General features: G+C 35.1%; 1 protein-coding gene across 6 annotated transcripts in view; it reads right to left on the bottom strand.

The window, feature by feature from the left end:
- Window positions 1–23,204, bottom strand: part of MYO6 (myosin VI) — a 145,642-nt gene that overhangs the window by 73,685 nt on the left and 48,753 nt on the right. For all 6 annotated transcript variants that reach the window (XR_008665034.1, XR_008665035.1, XM_055329647.1 and 3 more), the window contains exons 2-7: window positions 18,692–18,833; window positions 13,444–13,513; window positions 9,443–9,516; window positions 5,816–5,945; window positions 3,968–4,073; window positions 1,317–1,372 (exon numbers count right to left, since the gene is read on the bottom strand). Coding sequence is in view for 4 of the 6 variants with exons in the window: in XM_055329647.1 (XP_055185622.1) it covers window positions 1,317–1,372; window positions 3,968–4,073; window positions 5,816–5,945; window positions 9,443–9,516; window positions 13,444–13,513; window positions 18,692–18,808 (553 nt within the window). In the remaining 2 variants the exon portion in view is untranslated. The remainder of the gene's footprint in view (window positions 1–1,316; window positions 1,373–3,967; window positions 4,074–5,815; window positions 5,946–9,442; window positions 9,517–13,443; window positions 13,514–18,691; window positions 18,834–23,204) is intronic.

Raw genomic sequence — 23,204 nt, 5'->3', positions numbered from 1 at the left:
AACTTTATTGATGTAAATTTTAAAAATGTTTATTAGAGTTTTTATGTTCATCTACATGTATATTTCACATAATTGTGAAAAATGAACATAGTATTTGCTAGTTATGATTTAGCAAAATACAGACACACAAAAGGCCCTTAATGAATTTTTTGTTTAAATGAAATTTTTCTTTACAATAGTATGAGTGTTAAAATATGCTCTTAGTATAGCACATAGCTAAGATGCCTGAGTTAATTATACTCCACTTCCACAGTTGATGAGCTATACACTCTTCAGCAAGCCACTTAAAGTCTTTTTACCTCAGTTTTTAATCTCTAAAGTAGGCATAAAATAGTACCTACCTCGTTCTGTAGGGATTTAAATTAAGAACAGATTTCCAGCAAATCAGACAATGCATAATACATCTCACATATGTTAATTTCATCATCATTATTAAAATCCTTACTGAGTGCCTCATACTGGAAAATGAGGAAGAAAGAAGGAAAAAGAGTATCCACATAAGCTTAAAACATCTCAAAAAAACTAGAAGGAGACTGACATGACTAATGTATAAGGATTCAAAAGAACAATGACTCAATTAGAAAGAGGAGGCAAAGGCCAGACCACAAGTAGCATTGTTAGCGATGTTACAGATTTTCAGCTTTCTCTTGAGAGCAATATGAAGCCATTAAAAGACTGAAAGCAAAAGAGATCATCACAACTACCACACAGAGAACAAATTACAGGTAAACAAGAATATAAGTGGGGAGACCAGAGAGGAATCTACGATGCAGGAGAGTGGTATAGATTCAACCATGGTGGCTGACTAGACCAGCAGTATCCAGATGGGGTATGAGAAAACTTTCTAAGGGGTATGCAAGCATTGACTTTAAGGAAATCAATTTACAGACTCCTGCCTTCTAATTGTACTAATTCATTAAAATTTCCCCAAAAAAGCATTTTAATTCCAAAGAACCCTCTTCCTCTCTCCTTTACAAAAAACAAGGTCAATAAAGCAAATAAGAGTCCAGAATGCTTCCTATATTTCTTTCATTCATCCTAGAGAAATTTAGGGGCATATCTCATGTATCAGACACTATTCCAGGAGATTGTAATATATAAAAATCGCTACCCTCTTAGCACTTAACATGGAGTGAGAGGAAAAACAATAGACATTTAAAAAACTCAGACGTTATATCTGAATAAAGATCTGTAGGAGATGGAAGAGTCTTCTGGATCTCTGGGAGAGCATTCCAGATCACTTAGAGGATTCTCATAAGTTAATTTCAGTATGTATCTAACAATAAAAAAATAATAATTTTAAAAATTAACAATACCTTCAACAATTCTATCATCAATATCTTGACCTGTTCCATAGGATTCAGTCAGATATCTGTTTAAAATATAGGATAAAAAATTTACATGACAATAATATTGTACACATTATAGTTATAACTTTAATATTATTTAATACATGTAAAATTTAAACCTGGATCATCACTGAAACTATTCATTTAAAATTTACAAATTTATATATTTTTTTGAGATTTATTTATTTGAGGGAGAGAAAAAGAGAAAATGTAAGCAGGGGAGGGACAGAGGGAAAGGAAGAGAAAGAATCCTCAAGCAGACTCCCTGTTGAGCATGGAGCCTGATGCCAAGTGGCAAAGAGAATCTTAAGCAGGCTCCATGCTCAGTGAGGAGCCTGACTTGGGGTTCGATCTCACAACCCTGAGCTGAAATCAAGAGCTGGATGCTTAACCAACTGAGCCCCTCAGGTGACCATTACAGTTTTTTAAACATTTAAAATTCTATTTGGATTACCTTGAACAGCTAAATCAGCATTATTTTAAAAACTGTTTTTGGAAATACTCTGACTTTAACCAACTATTTGGTTTTAAATATGCCACACATTTCACTCAGGAATATGTATCTTCTACCTAAGATTCCAAAGTCTTCTGTGATAGGGTATTAATTCAATCTTTATGGTTAGAACAAATAATCTGCCACTGAACAATAAGGAAGTTACCACTCTTTGTGTTGTTTTAGCCAAAGATTAAACATGATGGAACAACTATTTTCCTGGAACATTTCAAAACAAAAAGTAATCTTTGACTTACAATTTAAGTGTGTATTATAAGTTTACAGTTTCTAAGTTATTCATTTTTAAAGATGTATATAAACCACAGACTCACCATATGACTCTTACATACAAAAGAAAAAGACACTGAATCACTTAGAATTTCTGGAGTATTAGGAAGCACTCATTTAACCAAAATTGTATATACATAATAGATAATAACAAACTTCTAAATTATTTCATACAAATAACGGAATAGTATACATCTGCATTAAAAAATAGCAAATTTTCAAGAAAGGACCCAGCAGCAATTACTTGATTAAGACTGTAATAAAGGGGATCCCTGGGTGGCACAGCGGTTTAGCGCCTGCCTTTGGCCCAGGGCGCGATCCTGGAGACCCGGGATCGAATCCCACGTCAGGCTCCCGGTGCACGGAGCCTGCTTCCCCCTCTGCCTATGTCTCTGCCTCTCTCTCTCTCTCTCTCTCTGTGACTATCATAAAAAAAAAAAAAGACTAATACAGTGGGAATAACACTGGTGAGAATTCAGAATGCACTGGTCCTAGCAGTAGCTTCGACACTAGATTTAACATCCTTAAGTATATAAACTGTAGGAACTAAACTAATGAGTTCTATGGTTCCTTCCATATTTGTAATGCAATGATTCTAAACAATGTGTAGAGTTTAATTTGATAGCAACAAAGGGGATACACTGAGAAGAGGGTTATGGGGAGATAGAAATAAAAAAGCTGTCATAAGCTTAAGGTAAAAAAAAAATGATTTCAACCACACTAATAGCAGGAATACTGAGAAGAGGATGTAAAGGTTGAATTTTGAAGGATCATTTCTAGATTTCCCTTTGCGTAACCAGCATGGGTCTCCTTTAGGATCCCCATAAGAGCATGTCAGAGCTAGTTTTCAATAATCTATGGCTTAGCTACCACATAAGGTGTCTGTTTTTAAAAGGGATAGAACCTACCATTTCAAACTATGTCATAAAGTTTGCAAGAGGCACGTGGCTGGCTCAGTCAGTAGAGCATGCAACTCTCGATCTCAGGGTTGTGAGTCCGAGTCTCATGGTGGATGTAGATCTTATTTAAAATAAAATCTTTAGGAGCACACCTGGGTGGCTTAGTCAATTAATCTGACTCTTGATTTTTAGCCCAGTCATGATCTCAGGGTGTGAGATCAAGCCCTGCATCAGGATCTATGCTGGGTGTAGAGCCTGCTTAAGATTCTCTCTCCTTTTGCCCCTCCCCACCTCTCCCTCTCTAAAAAAAATAATAACAATAAATTTAAAAATAAAACCATTTTAAAAATACAAAAAAGTATGCAAAAGTATACAAAAGTCAACCTGTTCAACCAAAGAGGTATTTGTATCTCTTTGTTAATAACATGTTCACAGCAGCACTATTCCCAACAGCCAAGATCTGGAAGTAACCAAAGTGCCCACTGATGAATGAATAGGTAAACAAAATGTGGTATATATACATAATGGAATATTATTCAGCCTTAAAAAGGAAATTGTGACACATGATACAACATGGATAAAACTTGAGGATATTATGCTAAGTGAGATAAGCAGTCACAGAAAGACAATTACTGTATGATTTACTATATGAGGTATCTAGAATAGTCAAAATTATAGAAGCAGAAAGCAAAAGGATAGTTGCCAGGGGCTGAGACAGGAGAAAATGGAGTTAACAGACACAGAATTTCAGTTTTGTGAGATAAAAAGTTCTGGAGATTGGCTGAAAAAACACTATTAATATACTTAATACTACTGAACTGTACATTGAGAAATGCTTAAACTGGTAAGTGTTATTTTACATATTTTTTACCAAAAAATAAAAAATAAAAAAGAATCAACCTGTTCAAAATATTCCAGGTTAGCTAAAAACTCCTCACCTTAGAACAAATTTTGTATTTTCTGTTTTGCCAGCTCCTGATTCTCCAGATACGATGATAGACTGACTCATCTTGAGTACCTTCATATCTCGAAAAGCCTTATCAGCTACGGTTAAAATAACACATTAATGATAAGTGGTGTACTAAATACAAATTTACTAAATGATACAAATGATAGTTGTTTTAATCAAAAAGCACTTGCTCTCAAAGAAATTATAAATGTGTATTTACCATTAGTAACATTTTAAAATAAAATCACTCCAAGTGTTCAAAACACCTCTAGAAGTTTTATTTTAAATGTCCTATCTTATTAATCTGACAGCTAAGTAATATGAAATTCCAATAAACAACTCTATTATTTGTACGAGAGTACCTTCATATTATGACCTATGGCTCAATTCTTCCTAATTCCAGAGCAGATCTTAAACAAACAAACAAAAAAAAGCTCAGTACACATAACTAATGAAGGCCCCAGAGAAAAGCAAGCAACAGCTACCAATTAAGAAATCTGGAAACCAAAAATTCTGCTGGAGGAAAAAATTCATAATTGCAAAATCAGTGTAGTAGTATTACAAAGACAAGTTGAGCACAATTTAATTGTGGAAGTGGTCTCATATTAAAACAATTTTAATTCAAAATTAGGTCTAACCAATTTAATCCTAGAAGACTATTTCCCATTTCAGACATGTGCTACCCACACAAATGGGTAGAAGGCTTTACAAATGGCTTTTACTCTATTGGACCAAATGGAGACTACATGCAAGAATGTACCTATCCTTCTGACCAGGGGCTACAACAGGGAGAAAATTTATCAGTAATCTGTTCTACTGACTTTCATAATATCATTCTAGACATTTTCTTAGCAGTAAACAACTAAAAATAAAAGTCAGAGTATTTACATTTTAAATAAGTTATTTCTCTCCAGAGATGAGCTGGGTCATATTCAGGTTCAAAGGATTTTGTGCCATTTTGCTAGCTGACAGAAAACATACTAATGCTCATTAGAGCATCTCAGAACCGAAAGTCAATTTGCTATTGCACTGGATTTGGCCGATATATTCACTCTGCCTAGTATATAAGTCAGACAAATTGGGAAGTGAAGCCTGGTTTGGTCAAAACGTAGGCAAGAAAAGAAAGCGCAAGGAGAAACAGACTGCCCTAAGAACTACTACCAAAATATGTCGTCATTTAACTGCTGGCTATGTTTGGATCCAGAGGGTTATGGTGGGGGTGTCTGTGTCAAAACACACATCTCTGTGTTCCTCAAAGCTAAAGTCCTTCAAGATGAGAGAAAAGCTGAGAGAGGCAAAGACCCCTGTCTTCCCCCAGATTCCCTAGAGATATGAAGCATATACCATTTCCAATTCTTAACATTTATAAAGCCCTGATGCAAGTAAAGGCAGCTCATATCTAGCCCTAGTAACACACTCACAAGTGATGACCTGGGTAACAATGGAAGGCCTGGGCCTCAAAGCTATGAAGGAGGACACTTTTAAGATGAAACTGATCCTGTCAAGGAGTCAAAAAGAACCATTAGGTCAGCTTTTATTACATCCTACTTTCAACTGGGTAGACATACTTAAAAGAACACAGACAAATTTAACATTTCCTACTTTCAACTGGGTAGACATAATTAAAAGAACACAGACAAATTTAAAAAAATAATGACATACATTATTATACCCTGTCCTGTGTAAGATACACAACCCTAAATAATGGTGATACATTCAATATGTATAAAGGTCCACCAAAATACATATTCAACTCATGGTATCTTTTATTAATCCAAAAGAAAAACAGTAAATTTGTACAGTATAAGGGGAAAAAAAAAACAATGAAATTACTTACCAATTGCAAAGACATGTGGTGGCATTGTTCCAAGGGATTTTCCTTGATATGACTTTATTGTTTCTGAAGTATATATTTTAGGTATGTCAAAGTAGGGGTTCACTGCAATCAGAATGTTGGCGACATATGTCTAAACAGAAAAAGCATAAACATAAAACTTTCCAATTACTATTTTCATTTAAAACCAAACAAGGCGGGTAGCCCCGGTGGCGCAGCGGTTTAGCGACGCCTGCACTGCAGCCCAGGGCGTGATCCTGGAGACCCTGGATCGAGTCCCACGTCAGGCTCTCTGCATGGAGCCTGCTTCTCCCTCTGCCTGTGTCTCTGCCCCTCTCTCTCTCTCTCTCTCTCTCTCTCTCTCTCTGCATCTCTATGAATAAATAAAATCTTTAAAAAAATTTTCTTTAAAAAAATAATAATAAAATAAAACCAAACAAGGCTCCCAGGAGAAAGAAAATACAGCAAATAGACACCTTTAATTCTGTATATAAATTAGGACTTCCAAATCTGCATTTCTAGCCCTAAAAGTACCTTCTACAGGACCCATATTTCTCTCTTTTTTAAAAAATACTTTATTTATTCATGAGAGATACAGAGAGAGAGAGGCAGAGACACAGGCAGAGGGAGAAGCAGGCTCCATGCAGGGAGCCCAACATGGGACTCGATCCCAGATCTCCAGGTTCACACCCCAGGCTGAAGGCAGCACTAAACCGCTAAGCCACTGGGGCTGCCCCTCTCTAACTCTTAATATTTTCATCTTCTCATCTATACACATCTCAAATTTAGAACACCCAAAATTATCTTTCTTGTACCCTTTCTGCCTCAAAGAGAACATTCTCCACCCATATGCTCCTCCCTTTCTCCAGGTTCATGGCTTACCACCAAACCACCACAGACAGTGAGACAGAGGCTGAGCCTAAGCCTCTAATTCAATCAGCCTTCTTCTGTTGACTCTACTTAAGAAATCTACTCTCCAACTTCTATTCCTACAGCTTGAGTCTTGGTCATTTATATTCCTCACTTGGACTTACTTTATTTACACCGCTACCGAAGAGCTTAATAAAGCTCATAGGATGCTTAGGCCAATCTCCATCACTGAAAGGCAAGGATTAATGTAGTGCTCTAGTGACCACTTGGTCCCAGATTTTGAAAAACAATATGTGCTTACCATTGCCTAGAATACTGACAGGCTTAATGAGCAACTTAAGTTTGCTTTTAACTCTGGTATTTAACTGTGGCTCTAAAAGACCAGAAAAATGCACCAATAGGATTTATAAAATTCCTTGTGGGTAGAAAAAGAGTTGTGGTTTAGCAATTAGTTGTGGTTTACTGGCCGAACTAGTGCAGACAGAACCATACTTTTCTCTTTTCTGCTTCTAGTCGTTGAATGGGAAATGATGCGGAAACCCTGAACTCTCAGACTACTAATCTAAAATTCAATGAATGTTCTCAAACACTGTTTACTGCAGTGGTGTAAAAAAATTTTCATTTCCAGGTGATAATCTTTCCTTGGGAGATTTTAGTAACCAATAAAAATGTTAAATGTGAGTCAGCTATTGTTCTACTCAAATTCTTTTTTCTTTCTTTCTTTCTTTCTTTCTTTCTTTCTTTCTTTTTTTTTTTTTTTTTTTTTTTGGTTCTACTCAAATTCTAAGGAAGAACAGTGATCATTCTGGTTGATGAGAAATAGAAAAAAATCAAATTTAAACTCTTATTCCAAACTGCTTCCATTCTTCCAAACGTTATAGTAATAATTACTATTAGTCACGTATTACTGATTTTTAATGGTTTTATAACTAAAAGACATAATTGACTAGGAAAAAAATATACCAATAATGGCCTCAGATAACTTTGAAAAAACTAGTTTTCCAAAAAGAAGATGATGATGCCAAAGAGCCACTAACAGCTCATGTGCCCAACTGCATACATATCTTAAGAAAAGAAAGGTCAAAAAAGCTAGGAATAACCCTAAAATACTCCAGGATGATATAGACATTATACATGAAAAACAAAAACTTAAATTTCACAAATGGATAATTTTTTCCATCAATCATGCAATTTAGAAGACTTGTACATCAACTAAATGTGGAAAAAAGACAATCTTGTTGGAAGCATAACTAATATGCATTTAAAACCTTCAGTTATTAATGGTCACAGTCAGCAATCACTGCAACACAGGAAACTTAGTAAAAGACCAATATATCCCAAATAAAAATGAAGTATCTCAGTTCTTAAAAAGTATAATCTTTCCTGTAATAGTAAAAATTTCCCAAACTTCTAAAAAAATATTAAAACAATTAAAATTTTCTCAAATAAATATGACTGCTCTATCACCAAGTAATATAAGACATGTACAGAAAAAATAGTGACCACTTCTACTTGAAAGTTGACGCTTCCTGGTTAGATCCAAATCAACTTTTAATGACTTATTACAAGTTCAACTGTTTTAACAAATTTTAAAAATCTGTATTATTTCGGTAACTACACAGCATTTAGCATACATCAGATGCCCAATATTAGTCTGCTGAGTGAATTTTGCTTCTAAATATATTTCTAATCAAAAACTGCCATATATCAACCTAAATATATTCTCTGTTAAGTCACTTTTGAAAAAAATCAAAGAAGAAAGTGAAGACTAATATTGTATACAATTGAAAGACAGCAAGTAAACTCTTCTGAAAAAAGACTAGTTCTATTTCCCAGCTGTCACTATTTGGACAGATGGCAAAGACTAAAGGTAATTTAGTCAGAATTAAGTGAGTATAATTAGGCAAATTGATAGTGATATAAAAGATTAAGACTGACATTTGATCTGGGAAGAGTCAAAGAAGCCATGTGTTTTCTTCTTTCAAAAATAATGGAGTCCTATCTTTATAACAGGAGAACTACAGTGGGTAATTTATCTCCAGCCAACAAAGGAATCTACAACTAGGCCATATATTAGAATAAAACCTCATACATGCCCAATGAATAATTATAATTAAAACATACTAGCCAAGTATCCATCTGACCAATGTGGTATAAACCCTAACTGACATTAAAAGGACTTTCTTTCATTTCTTAATATTCTGATTTTTTTAAGCAAGTTATCTAGAATTTAATGAAATACTGGAACTATGTAGGCTCTATTTCCAGTGTTCTGGAAATTTTCTCAGATAACTGCTTTCTATTTTAATTGACATTTCTTTGTCATCAAAGTTTTTATTTCAATATATATTCTTTATAAGTTATCTTAATTTTTTTGCAGAACAATGTGGAAAGTGAATTAACTGAAATATCTGTAGACGTATACCAAAGACAAGAAATCAAAATCCCAAATAACTAGTGTTTTTTGAAACAATCAAATTGGACATTTTTAAGTCGGAAAGATATTAGATGATGCTCTAAATTCATTATTTCATTCCACAAATGTTTATTAAGTGTTTACTAGGTACCATGCATGTTCTAAGCTCTGGAGTTAGAGCACTAAACTAGAAAAGATGCCTTATCTTCAGGGAGGTCACACTCTATTCAACAGGCTAAGATCAAATAAGATTTCCTGTTAAAAATTTCAAGCTTCACAAAGTCAAAAAGCAGCATGTAAAGCAATTATTCCACAAAAACCTAAGTCATATGTAAAATACTTACATAAATTCTATCTTTACTGTATCGAACTTTGATATTATGAAGAAGAGTGGCTTCATTTAAATACATTAGTGAACCTGAAACATAAAATTTGCAAATCACTAAATATTTGAAGAAGAAAAGTAAAATAAAACAATACTATCTTAATCTGAATCACTTTGATCCAAGCTAAAATCCACCTGCTAGGCTAGATTTAATTCCATCTTTTAAAACCCTGGTACATGTAAAACCTCAAAAGCCAATTTAAAATATACCCAGTTTACATTTGTGTTACAGTGATATTTTTAAACAACAAATTTCCAAACAGGTGAGTATATCTAACGAGTACCAGGTGAGTACACATTAATGAAAGCTGGTTGAAAAACTGAATACAATTCAAATGGAAAGTAGTATTTCAGAGAGCACTGATTTTAATATACTTTCAATACAACAAAGTGATTATACTAATCAAATCAGATGCTCAAAATTTTACAGAAAAAACACAAACGAGGGATCCCTGGGTGGCGCAGCGGTTTGGCGCCTGACTTTGGCCCAGGGCGCGGTCCTGGAGACCCAGGATCGAATCCCACGTCGGGCTCCCGGTGCATGGAGCCTGCTTCTCCCTCTGCCTGTGTCTCAGCCTCTCTCTCTCTCTGTTTGTGACTATCATAAATAAATAAAAATTTAAAAAAAAACACAAACGATAAAATTTTAGAATGAGAAGGGACCATGAGATCATTCAGTCCGTGCTCACAGCTGATATGAAATAAGAGTCCCAGAAAAATTTTATGTGTTAACCCAGGACATGCAGCTAATAACAAGACAATCAGGGTAGAAATCTTGTTCTTCTGAGATCTATTCTACTAACGTGTCAGAGTATACTGTATATACGTTATTGTTAATGTGCATTGTATTATACATAATATTATCATAATATTATGATACTCTTATTCTATTCTCCCAGCCTAATATATACTCTCTCAGTCCTCCAATCTCTTGAGTTTCATTTCCCCATTTCTACCACAAGCTACTATAGAAAAAAAAAAAACACTCTTTCCCCAACCACTTTGTTTCTATTATTAGCATTCTCGCTCTTCTCTAATCCATTTAGACTACTCAGCACATAAGTCTAAACCAGAACACTAGTTAAATCTCTCTCTTCCTCAAAAAAACATCAGTGGGTCTCTATCAACTATTGAAATCCATATTCAAGTGTGATATTCAAGGCCCTTATTAACCTTGCATTCAAGGCATTATATGACCTTTTCATATAATTTTCCACAACTCCCTTTACTATGGTCTAACTTGCAGGCACACTAAAGGACTTAACCAAATCCAAATATATTCATGAATTGGACTATATCTCTGTATCTCTAGGTATCAAAAATCTACCTATGCTGTAAGGTCAGTTCAAAAATTATCTCATAAATGATAATTCTCCATTCTCACTACCACCACCATGACTAGAACTACTTTCCTCTTTGTACTTTCTTTACGGTGCTTACCACAGACCAGTTTTGTCAGAGTCTCTTGCAGTATATCAATAAAGACTGTCTATGCCTCTATAGTCATATAATGTAGCCAGTTCATTTTCCAGGTACATGTGGTACTGGTTTTTTTGTTGTTGTTTGGTTTTGGTTTTTGGTTTTTGGGTTTTTTTGTTTTTTTGTTTTTTTTTTTTTTTTTTTTTTTTTTTTTAGAGAGAATGAAAGAAGGGACAGGAGAGGCAGAGGGGGAGAGAGAGAATCCCAAGCAGGCTCCACACAGGGTTCAATTTCATAACGCCAAGAACATGACCTGATCTGAAATCAAGAGTCAGACACTTAACTGACTGAGACACCCAGGCACCCATCTCACTGTTTTCTAATGCCACTTATAGCAGAATAAAACAAGAAGTAAGTTAGTCAGTGAAGCCTCCTAAGAGTTGAATGGCATCTTTCCCTTGAATTGAGAAAGATTTGGAGAAGGTAGGAGGCAGAGGTGTATCTAGTTTGGCTACTGGTCACTAATTTTCTATATCCCTGCACTTCTCCCACCCTCATCCCCCAGGAACCTGATCTACATGTCACCTTTTCTTATCCAAAGCACAATGCTGACCCACTCCCCCTTCTCTCACCTTCCTCTGAACTACCATTCTGAAACATCATTTCCATGTCTTAAGGAAATGGAATAGTCTGAATAGTACAATTTAAGAGGAAGACCCTTGTATCCACTGGCAGAGATTTCACCACTTAGGGATTCATTTAGTTTCATTAACAGATATTCCTAAAAAGACTGGGAGTGTGTGTGGAAGAAGTAAAGAAATGAGAGCAGGTGGTCATTCACATGTCAGTATATGTTTATATTATTAGCTTTTTCAGAGGATTAGGAATTCTAACTTAAAGGAAGCAGAGAGAATATCATAAAACCATGTTTTAAAATATTAAAAAATTAATTAAAAATAATTCAAAACCACTTATTATGTTTAGCTGTATGTGTATATATAAACAAAAAAACATTATTTTAATATATGAAAAGGAGTAATTCGTAGTTCTGAATATCTCAACAAGTCTAAGCAGAAAAGAATCATTTCTCTGATTTTGAATACAATAGAATTTTGCTTTTATTTATTTCCTTTTTTTTGGTTCTGAATGCTGTTCAGAAAAATATCCCATGAGACAAATTCTCCAGCAATTCTGGAAAGAAACTCTACATTTGTTTTCTCAATCTCCTACACCTAATAACAGTTACCATTTGAAAGACTGTTAGAGGTCAGGCACTGCACCACATAATTTAAATATATCATCTCTAAACATGCAACATACACATTATCACTCTCATTTTACAGATGCAGAAGCTCTAAGAGGAGAGATAAATTGTCTACAGGTACACAGCTTCCAAACAGCACAGTCAGAATCTGAACTCAGGTTCTCCCTGAGTCCCTGGCTCTCTCATTACTCCACTATTCCCCATTGTCCTACTCATGTATGAGGACCTTACAGGATTATTCAAAGGTGAACTCCAAAAGAAAAATCAACAAGGACAGAATATATTCCTTTCTCTTTTTTTTTTTCCTTAAGATTTTAAGAAATCTCTATATCCAATGTGGGGCTCAGACCCACAACCCCAAGATCAAGAAATGCATGCTCTACTGACTAAACCAGCCAGGAGTCCCTTTTTTCTTTAAATGGAGAGTTTTTAATGTCAGATTATCATTAATGATACTCAAGCAACTGGACAGGATCCTTAAATATTGCCAAATAGGGGAGCAAGGATAGCTCAGTTGGTTGTGTCCAACTCTTGACTTCAGCTCAGGTCATGATCCCAGGGTCCTGAGATTGAGCCCCGTGTGGAGTCCCACATTGGGTTACACACTCAGCAGGGAGTCTGCTTCTCTCCCTCTCTCTTTCCCTGCTCCCGCTTGTGTGTTCTCTCTCTAAAATAAATAAATTCTTAAAAAATATATTGCCAAATAAAAAATGAAACTGCTTAACCTTGAAAATGTTATAAACCTTGAAAATAAACATGGCCTGGTCAACTGGATAGTTTTTTCCACCAAATACGCTAAGATAAAATACAATGTTCTAAAATCAATTTTGCAATTAGTACTTATACTTTTGTTACATGTTTGTTTCCTTTAAACAGTGATATTAAATGGGTCCTCCTGACTCAATTTCCAAATTACAGAACTACATATACAACTACAAAAGTGATCTGATTCTAGATGAGCTTCAAAATAACTCTCTCAAAACTGTTAACAAGAGATATTTAGTTCAGGCCTCATAGTAAATTATAACCATTGCCCACATTTACACAACTGAGATAACACTAAAAGGACATTCAAGAGATTCTTTCACCAAACTGCAAATGTGAAACAATAATGAATTCAGGTCTTTTGAGCTCCTCCATTCACATGAACTTCATATCAAAAGGCTACATTTCTTCTGAACCAATGTAGTATACCTAGTAATATAACCACTAGTTTATTTTTTGGAAGGGAAGTTTCCTTTTCTGTCCTGAGAACTATTTTTTAACCTGATACTTACAATTATCTTCCACATCTTTTTTGCTGTCTTCTTCTGCAGGGAACACTTGGTTTATGAGAGCCAAAAATGTCTAACAAACAAAACAAAAGCTCATTAAACTAGAAGCTTATAAATAGTAAGAAAAATAAAGGAGCTTAATTGGCTGCATACCTTGGAATACTGGCAAAAGTATGCTCTTCATTAAAATACAATATAAGATCCTTCTGTTTAATAAGTCACTAACCCAAAAAGAGAATAATAACTTTACTCAAATATTACCCACTTTTATTTACATGAACGTGAAATCAATAATGGAAATCAATTAAAAACATCCTATGCTCTAATGCCTTAGAACGAGACCAAACAAGAAGTATGTTAATATTAAATTTACATGGTATGTTCTTTAACAACTTTTTTTAATAACATTTTTAATGTTTGCATTAAAAGCAATTTTATTGTTTAAAAAAAAGATAACATTGAATCAGATATAACAACAGAACAGATTAGTACTTAATGCTACTCTTTCAGTAAAACATATTAGACCCAAATTCCTGTATAGAAATGTATCGGGGGGATCCCTGGCTGGCTCAGCGGTTTGGAGCCTGCCTTCGGCCCAGGGCATGATCCTGGAGTCCCAGGATCGAGTCCCACATCGGGCTCCCTGCATGGAGTCTGCTTCTCCCTCTGCCTGTGTCTCTGCCTCTCTCTCTCTCTCTGTCTGTGTCTCTTGTGAATAAAAATAAATAAAATCTTTTTAAAATTTTTAAAAAAGAAGGAATGTATCAGAAATATAAACAGTACCCAAAACTATCTGGTCCATAATATTATAGATATCAATGAATAAGTCTGTATTTATTATGTTACTTAAATGTTATGGCAGAAACTCTAGAATTAAGATAGTATCTTGCAAGAGAGAATAAGTGATCTCAAATTACAAGCTAAAGAGTGTTAAATTTTATTCATGTCATTCTAACAGTAGCCTATAAATTTATACTTCTCAAACAATTACAATTACTTTTGTGGTTGAAGTTTCCATCCATACCAAATAAAACTCTAAGGAAAAATGTTCAATTATTTTAAAATAATATCTATAGATCTACATATGTATATATATGCAAGAGTATAAAATAAGACTACTGCTATAGTTTTCAGAGTAAAATCCAAGCTGCTGGTACTACTTTAATTCAAAGTCACACGCAAGAGATCCCTGGGTGGCGCAGCGGTTTGGCGCCTGCCTTTGGCCCAGGGCGCGATCCTGGAGACCCGGGATCGAGTCCCACGTCGGGCTCCCAGTGCATGGAGCCTGCTTCTCCCTCTGCCTGTGTCTCTGCCTCTCTCTCTCTCTCACTGTATGACTATCATAAATAAATAAATAAATTAATTAATTAATTAATTAATTAAAAAAAAGTCACACGCAAATTAGAAAACTGTTATGCTTAAAAACTCTGGAAGTTATTTAGAACCCAGCCCAAATGTCCTTAATGTTATAAATGTGCAGAGGTTTATAATGTCACAGACGTCAGCCTTCTTTCACAGCTATGGCAAAGGGGGTAAGGACTCCCCAGACCTCAGGTTTGGGTTTTATCTTGTTAAGAGCCATGTCAAATATAAGAGGTTCCAGAAAGTCAGAAAATGGGGTAGCAGAAGACAACAAATTCCTAATATGGGAAGATTAGGAGCAGGAGTAAAAGGCCAGTAGTGAATCCTAAAAGACAGTTTCTATCCCTCCTTCAATCCACAATTATCACCAGCCCTCATCATTCTCTCCCCTTTACTGCCTACTCAGTGGGAAAAAAAATTTGTTTCATTAAAGCAATTGTTTTCTCTTAGAGGGAGGATGTTTTTTCTCCTATCAAGAGAAGATCACATAACAAAGCACACACTGATCACCAGCAGTAAACATCTACCACACATCAAACACAGGACATCAAGCTCCAATGACAAAATGGACAAATAAAAGTCTCTGCATTTGAGAAGATTACAGACTAGCAGGGAGGGAGAGAGAAATGTAAACAAGTATCTCTGATAAAATATTACAGGAAGCTAAGAATTTTTACCACTCCTCCAAAAAAGTAATCAACAGTAAATTCTACTACATGGGAGGAAGAGGAAGAGATTGGGTATCTGTGGAAAAATTCATAAAGGAGGTGACCTCAATAAGTCTTAAGAGATAAATAGTATTTGCTAAGCAAAAAGCTATGGAGAGTAGCAAATGGAACACTGTGAGCAAGGAACACTGTGAACAAAGCACCCAAAACCACCTGGCTCATGGTGAGTGCTTGATAAATACTGGAGAGGAAGAATGGTAGAAAAGGAGAAACAGACACATGAGAATAAGTATATGGTAGGAGTATGAGGAGGAGATTGTTTATTGATAAAAGATAAGACTAGCAAAATAGAGAGGAAAAGAAAATGTAGACCCCTAAAATGCCATATATTTAGGGCTGTAGCCTGAAGTCCAGTCTGCTGCAAATATGGAACATGAAATCAATTTAAGGCTCAAGACTGCATTTTTAACAGCATAAAAGATAAAATAGAATGCCATCACATGAGGTAAGGATGTTTCATTTATGAATATACGTACACACAATGCACATACTTGTTAAAATATATAATCTATTTTTATAAATACACATATACAATACGCATATCAAATGCAGTATAAAATCCATTTCTTACTATTGGTCATAATCAAAAAAATTTTTAAACCATTACTATCATCAAAGACATGTTCTTCGGGCAGCCCCGGTGGCGCAGCGGTTTAGCGCCGCCTGCAGCCCACGGCATGATCTGGAGACCCTGGATAGAGTCCCATGTCAGGCTCTCTGCATGGAGCCTGCTTCTCCCTCTGCCTGTGTCTCTGCCTCTCTCTTTCTCTCTCTCTCTCTCTCTCTGCATCTCTATGAATAAATAAATCTTTAAAAAAAAAAAAAAAGACATGTTCCTCACTAGAGCTAATAATTCCTTCTTCCACACTTCTCCTATATCAGCAAACAGATCTACTTGACTTGTCCATCACTTTATGCACTTAATTCCTTAATATTTAAAAGATGATGATCTCTCTAACATGAATTACCTTAGCAAAACTGCTACTCTTATGGATCTTCTCAACTACATGGTTATTATGATGTTATAATTTATTAAGACCCTGATCAGACAGTGGGAGAAAAATTAAAATTAGAAGCAATTCCTGAGAACTTAACTTCCAAAACATTTTTATGGAAAGAAGTTTCTTAGTTTACAGAATTACCTACAAATCCATGAAGTTTTCATAACTCCACAAGTTAAATCCGAAGTGTTTTTATTGTTTCTATGTATGTACCTGATTAATACTAATAAGGCATAGTTGAAAGCACATTAAATATTTAAAATATGAAAAAGCATACACTCATAAATCAAGCTTCCTCTATGCCTGAATTGAATTATTTTGTCACCTGTGGATATAACAAAATATATTCAACAGAATATACCTAGAAAATAATACTTTTAATTTCACTGCAGCCTTCTGATTTACTGTGCTTATAAAATATGTTACACAAAAATGAAAAAAGACTTTGAAGGATAATGAAAGGCTCACTATATTTTTATCATCCCTAAATATGCTACTTTGGCATATTGATTATTTTGAATTAAATGCTCTTGAGAAACAGCAGGTACAAGAAAGCCATTCTCATCCTCCTTTTTATCCCTGAAATCAGGAGATAAAATTCCTATGTGAAAAGTGCCCTCCCTGTACCAGGAAGAAAGAAGACATTCTTATCACCAGAGAAAGGCAATCAAGGCCAAGAGAAATCTATACAAACTCTGTCATACTAATCTTATCTTCCTAATTATTTCACTACAATGTACTGACTCTAACCCAAACCCCTCTGTCTTATCAATTCTTCACAAATTTATTATTTCTTTGTCAAAAAGGTATAAAAGCTTTTTGCTCGGGTAACCTCTTCAAAACTTCATTCTCTTGTGAAGGCTCCCATGTACACACACACAAAAAAATGTAATAAAAATGGTATGCTCTTCTACTGTGAATCTGTCTTGTATCAGTTTTATTCTTAAATCCAGCCAGAGACCTGTAAGGACAGAGGAAAATTTTCCCTCCCCTATAACTTTAAATATATAAAATAATTGAGCTTATTTCTTAATTATGTCATTCTTTGAACATGTACAGCGTTGTAAGTACAAATAGGTACTTGTTAATAAGAGGAAAAACTAGAAACAGTTTGTGTTTTCTTTCCTGAGAGTATCTTTAATTGGCCTTCTCTAGCACAGCATGTTATATATTATGCATTTAGGTTCCTGGGTTGTTTACAGTAACAGAATAGTTTTCTCTGTGAAAAGACCTCATGAGAGATCCACCTTGTTTTTCTAAGGTTCCCAGAAGGATGGCAGTCATATGGCATTAGTTAACCATGTATCAGTAGAATATAAATTATTCACGAACATTCTCAGAGTCTAAAGTAAACAGAAATGACATCAACAAATTTAATTTAGTCAGAAGATCTGCTTAACAGGAGTATTTATTAAACTGAAAACTGTTAAGTTCTCCCACAAAAACAGACCTTATAGTCTCCATAAAGACTCAAAGAAACTCCTGATCACATTTCCCCCAAGCTCCCATTTTGTAATACTGTCTAGTCTAAGCATAAAAAGAAATAGATGCTATGTGTACAAAATTAAAGTATGCTTTTATGTTTTAAAAACTATTATAAAAAACCTATCATTATAATGAAAACAATAATATAATAGTATAATAATAATAGATTGGTTTGTTAGACTTAAGTATATTTTTTAAAAAGACTTAATTACCTTTATTTAATAGAAATATATTTATTCCAATCCTATGCTAATAAACTTAATAAAAAGCTTAAAAATCATCTAGATGCTTAAGTAAAAAGCAAAATTTGATAAAATAATCCCATTCAACTTTTCATATTTTTGTTTTAAAACATGTTGACTACATCACAAATATATTAATTTTAACAATACAGTATAAGGAATAAAAATGTTAGTGTTCATACTTTATCATATAACTACTTCCTAAGAATGAGATAATAGAAGGCTCACTAGATTTCTGTCTAATTTTATGATAAGTACACCATTTTTTCTCTAGGATACAACATACTTAAACAATAAATAACTCACTAGGAAACTAAGATTCACTTACCAGAAAATTGCTTTCCCTTATACTGTGCTAGGAATATCTATTCCATTAAGAAGGGAGACATTTATAGAAAAAAATTAAATTTTGAAATCTTTCTGAGAAACTCACCTTGCCTTTTTGGTTCAAGGGTTCAATTGTTAAGCTGTCAGGGCCAATATCTACAATATTGCCCATTTGAAATCCATCTGTAGGGTGTGGCGCCCAAACTGGTTTCCCATCCTCCATTTTTGAAGGGAGTGCCCACTATCTCCTGTTTGAAAGGAACAAAATAACATGAATAACTTTGGAAATAAAAAATAAATAACATCATTTTAGAAAGCTACCATGTAAATGGCAATTCATAGAAACACATGTCTGTCCCTGCAATAAGTATCTCCACTTCCTTTCATCTTGCTACACCCTGACCCTTTTATCAACCTTCAGATAAGTACCAAGCAGACTATACCTTCAGGTAACACCTGCTCTGCTACAGCCTTTCTTCAACTGTGATTGCAGTGGAGTACTTCACTTTGAGCAATACAGAAATAGGGAGAAACAGTTACAGTTTTTACTTATTGCCCCAATGTTACTGATAACAACACTTCCTTTTACTATATAAAGTATTCTGGATCACACCACAAATGAAACAGTTATCCAAGGAATAGATATTATTGTGTGGAGTTAACTAAGAGTTTAAAAAAAGTCATCTTAGACCTGAAGGGATAAAAACAAGAGATGTGAAAGATTACTCCCCCACCCCCAGGAAACTTTCCCTGACAATCTGAGACTATAGAGATGTCTCACTCATGTGACTCCCTATATGCATCTTCACAGAACCATTTAGCTTATTGTTTTTGTTTATTTTTTAACTGAAGTAAAACTTAAACACAATGTAATGTACAAATCCTATATACAAGTTGGTGAGTTTCAACAAATAGATATAGCCATTTAACAAACACCACAATCAATATATAGAACATTGCCATCACCTCTGGAAGTTCCTTTATGGTCAATCTCTAACTCCCATAGGTATCTAATGTTCTGGTTTATCTCATCATAGATTCATTTTTGCCTTTTCTTGAACTTCATATAAATGGAATCTTACAGCGTTTATGTGTGGCTTCTTTCACTCAACAAAATGTTTTTGATATTCAATCATGTTGTATATACTAGCCCACTGGCCAATTATACAATTGTTTACCTATTGTCCTATTAATGGACACTGACATTATTTCCAGTTTTTGCCTATTATGAATTCTAATTTTTCAAGTGTTCTTATTAAGCTTCTTTCATGCTTGGCATGGCCATATCTAACATTTATAATTCATCCCAAAGGGTTCATGACAAAATATTTAATTTTCATGAGCTTGGATTCTATGAGACTACTGTGAAATGGTGAATTGGCTTGTGAGTGATCCCAGATGTTCTTGTTTCAGTATCTCAATGGGAACTTATTTTTCATTACTTATCTATACTTAAAGAGTTCCCATATGGATGCTCTCAGGTCTATTTTCTTATGAAAGTCAAGGATGTGTGGTATACAGTTCAATCAAAAAGCTGCTAACTTGGGATGCCTGGGTGGCTCAGCAGTTTAGCACCTGACTTCCACCCAGGGTGTGATCCTGGAGTCCTGGGATCAAGTCCACATCGGGCTCCCTGCATGGAGCCTGCTTCTCCCTCTGCTTGTGTCTCTGCCTCTCTCTGTGTCTCTCATGAATAAATAAATAAAATCTTTAAAAAAAAAGGTTCTAACTATTGGCAATGTGCTTGTTGGTTAGTCTTTTATGTCACGACTATACAGTGGGATTGGGATTTGCTTTCCCCAAGCAGTAAGAGCTGTTAGGTTTACATGCAATTCCAAGTTAAGAAACTAAATGAATATTCTCCATAGAAGTGAATCTGTTAACACTGCTTTAGACTTACCACATCTATATCTCGACACTTTATCTAAATAATTCTATCTAGTTCCATGGCTTTAAGTACCATCTTTAGGTGACTGATGTCCAAATTTATTGCACTAGCCCGGAATATATCACTCAGTTGAGTTCCCAGATGTTTATGTGCCTACTGGACATCTTCCCATGGGTATATTCAAAAGATATAACATTGTTATTATTATATTATTACCCTGTTCCATCACCCCAGCCTGTTCTTCCTTATATCAGTAAAGGCACCAACAATACTCAATTCAAATCAGACATGGAGTTATCCTCAATTCTTCCAACTCCCTGCAAATTCATATCACTCCCCTAAACCTATCCGCTCTACTTCTAACAGGAATCTCATTTTCACCCACTTCTCTATATTGCTTCTGCCATCCTAGTTAAAACCAACATGGCCTTTTACCAGGACTTCTCTAATTAATTTAGGCCGTCTGCTGCTGCTACCCTTACCAATCTGCATGGATCACCAGAAATCCTACTGAAAGATAAGTCTGATCATGTTATCCCTTTTCCATCAGGGCATGATCCAGTCCCTTCTGTGTTCCCAAGGCCCAACACAGAGCAGGCAACTGAATATTCACTGAGTGAGTGAATGAATTGTGTACACAGTTTGGGAAGAGTAAAAAGAAATGGTGAGGGCAGCCTGGGTGGCTCAGAGGTTTAGCACCCCTTCAGCCCAGGGCCTGATCCTGGAGACCCAGGATCAAGTCCCACATTGGGTTCCCTGCATGGAGCCTGCTTCTCCCTCTGCCTGTGTCTGTGTCTCAAATAAATAAATAAAATCTTGAAAGAGAAAAGAAAAGAAAAGAAAAGAAAAGAAAAGAAAAGAAAAGAAAAGAAAAGAAAAGAAAAGAAAAGAAAAGAAAAGAAAGAAAAATGGTGAGCTAGAAAGAGTTGAAAGGTCTTAAAAACCTAAGCTTAAACTAAGCTCCACCACTGTCTGACTAGCTCTTAAGCAAGTTACTTAATCTCTCTGATCATTATCTTTATCCTTATGCATTAAATGATATCACTTACCTTACAGAATTGCTATGAGGATTAAGTGACATAAAATTGAGATCATCATCCTAATGGTACTCAATAGGTACTACTCATACTGCTCCCACTTATTTTCCCAAGTATCTGTTGTTTGAAGCCACCAGTAAATTTAACAAAAAATATCTTATTATACTTCTAAATAGAAATTACAGAATAGTCATGAAATATCATTTAGGAATAATTAAATATCTGAAAAAAAATCACAGCAAAGAAAATCCTCAGTCTTTTAAAAAATGGCAAATTTCCTTGAACTATTCAAACTGCTTTCCCATTCTGAACCATTTGCAGCAACTTAAGACAACAGATTTAAAGGCATGCATCTAATTTTGCCCCTTCATCAGACCCCTAAATCTAAACAAAGTGATTCTTTAAAAAGAAATTAGTCCACAACGATGGGAAAAAACAAAAAGGAGCCAATAGCAACAGTATTTTGGAAGCTGGAAAGCAAATGGTTGAGAGGCAACTGACTCAGCAAATCTGAGAGAGGTTACTCTCAAGTCAGGAATAGGGAAAGATGAAAGACAACCCAAATTATACCACTGAATCTCAAAAAGACATAATAACTATACTGCAAAGATACTTCTAGAAACAAGAGTGAAAAGAGAGAGTCTAACATCAGAAAGACTAGGTAAAAGTTGTTTAAGAAAGAGATTTCCTGGGGCACCTGGGTAGCTCAGTCAGTTAAGCATCTGCCTTCACTCAGGTCATGATCTCAGGCTCGTGGGATTGATCCCTGGGTCAGGCTCCCTGCTCAGTGGGCAGTCTGCTTCTCCCTCTCCCTTGATATCTGATCAAGTTTTTCATCCCCTACCTTTTATGTATAAATCCCTGAACTGCTTTCAAGAGTCTCCTATCCTTGCAGTTTCCTCTTAGTTATTTATAACCATTGACCTCCTCACTCTGGTTATTGGCTATAATCCCCAGCTGTCTTTGCTGTATTCAAAGTTGAGCCCCATCTCTCCCCCCTACTGTAATACCCTTTGTTATAGATTTAATGTATCTGCTATAGACTTAATTTTGTTGTTCCCTCTACAAAATTTGTATTTTTTTTAATATGTGAACACTAACTCCCAATATGACTATATTTGGAGACAGAGCTCTTAGGAGGTAATTAGGTTAGTGACATCATAAGTATGAGATCCTGATCCATTACAACTGGTGGTCTTATAAAAAGAGGAAAAGAGATCTCAGATCGCTCATCCCCACCAATGGCTGTGTGAATGTACAGCCAGGTAGTGGCCATCTAAAAGCCAAAAAGAGAGTCCTCACTGGAACTCAACCATGCTGGTACCCTGATCTCAGGCTTCCAAGCCCCTAAAACTGTGAGAACATAAATATCTGTTGTTTAGGATAGCCAATCTACGGCATTTTGTTATGGCAGACCAAGCAAATACAAATGCAAATATACACCTATTGCAATAATTTTGAATGGTCTTTCTTGTCATTTTAACAAGTGCTGAAATAGTTTTCTTTTAATGATATAACAGCAGAAATGAAATATTAACTAGACAGTATAAAAAATAAATTTGAGGTGATTTTTCAGAAAACCAAGAAGAAAGGAGGAGAGAAGAGATATGAAAATGAGACTAATAAAAAGATTCAGTGTCAAAATACCAGGAACAACAGACATCCTGCCACCCTCAAAAAATAGAAGGGAGAAA

The sequence above is a fragment of the Nyctereutes procyonoides genome, unplaced genomic scaffold (assembly GCF_905146905.1).
Source record: "Nyctereutes procyonoides isolate TBG_1078 unplaced genomic scaffold, NYPRO_anot_genome, whole genome shotgun sequence".
Classification (NCBI taxonomy): domain Eukaryota; kingdom Metazoa; phylum Chordata; class Mammalia; order Carnivora; family Canidae; genus Nyctereutes; species Nyctereutes procyonoides.
Note: the sequence above shows the minus strand (reverse complement) of the source record. Positions and strands in the feature narration are given on the sequence as shown.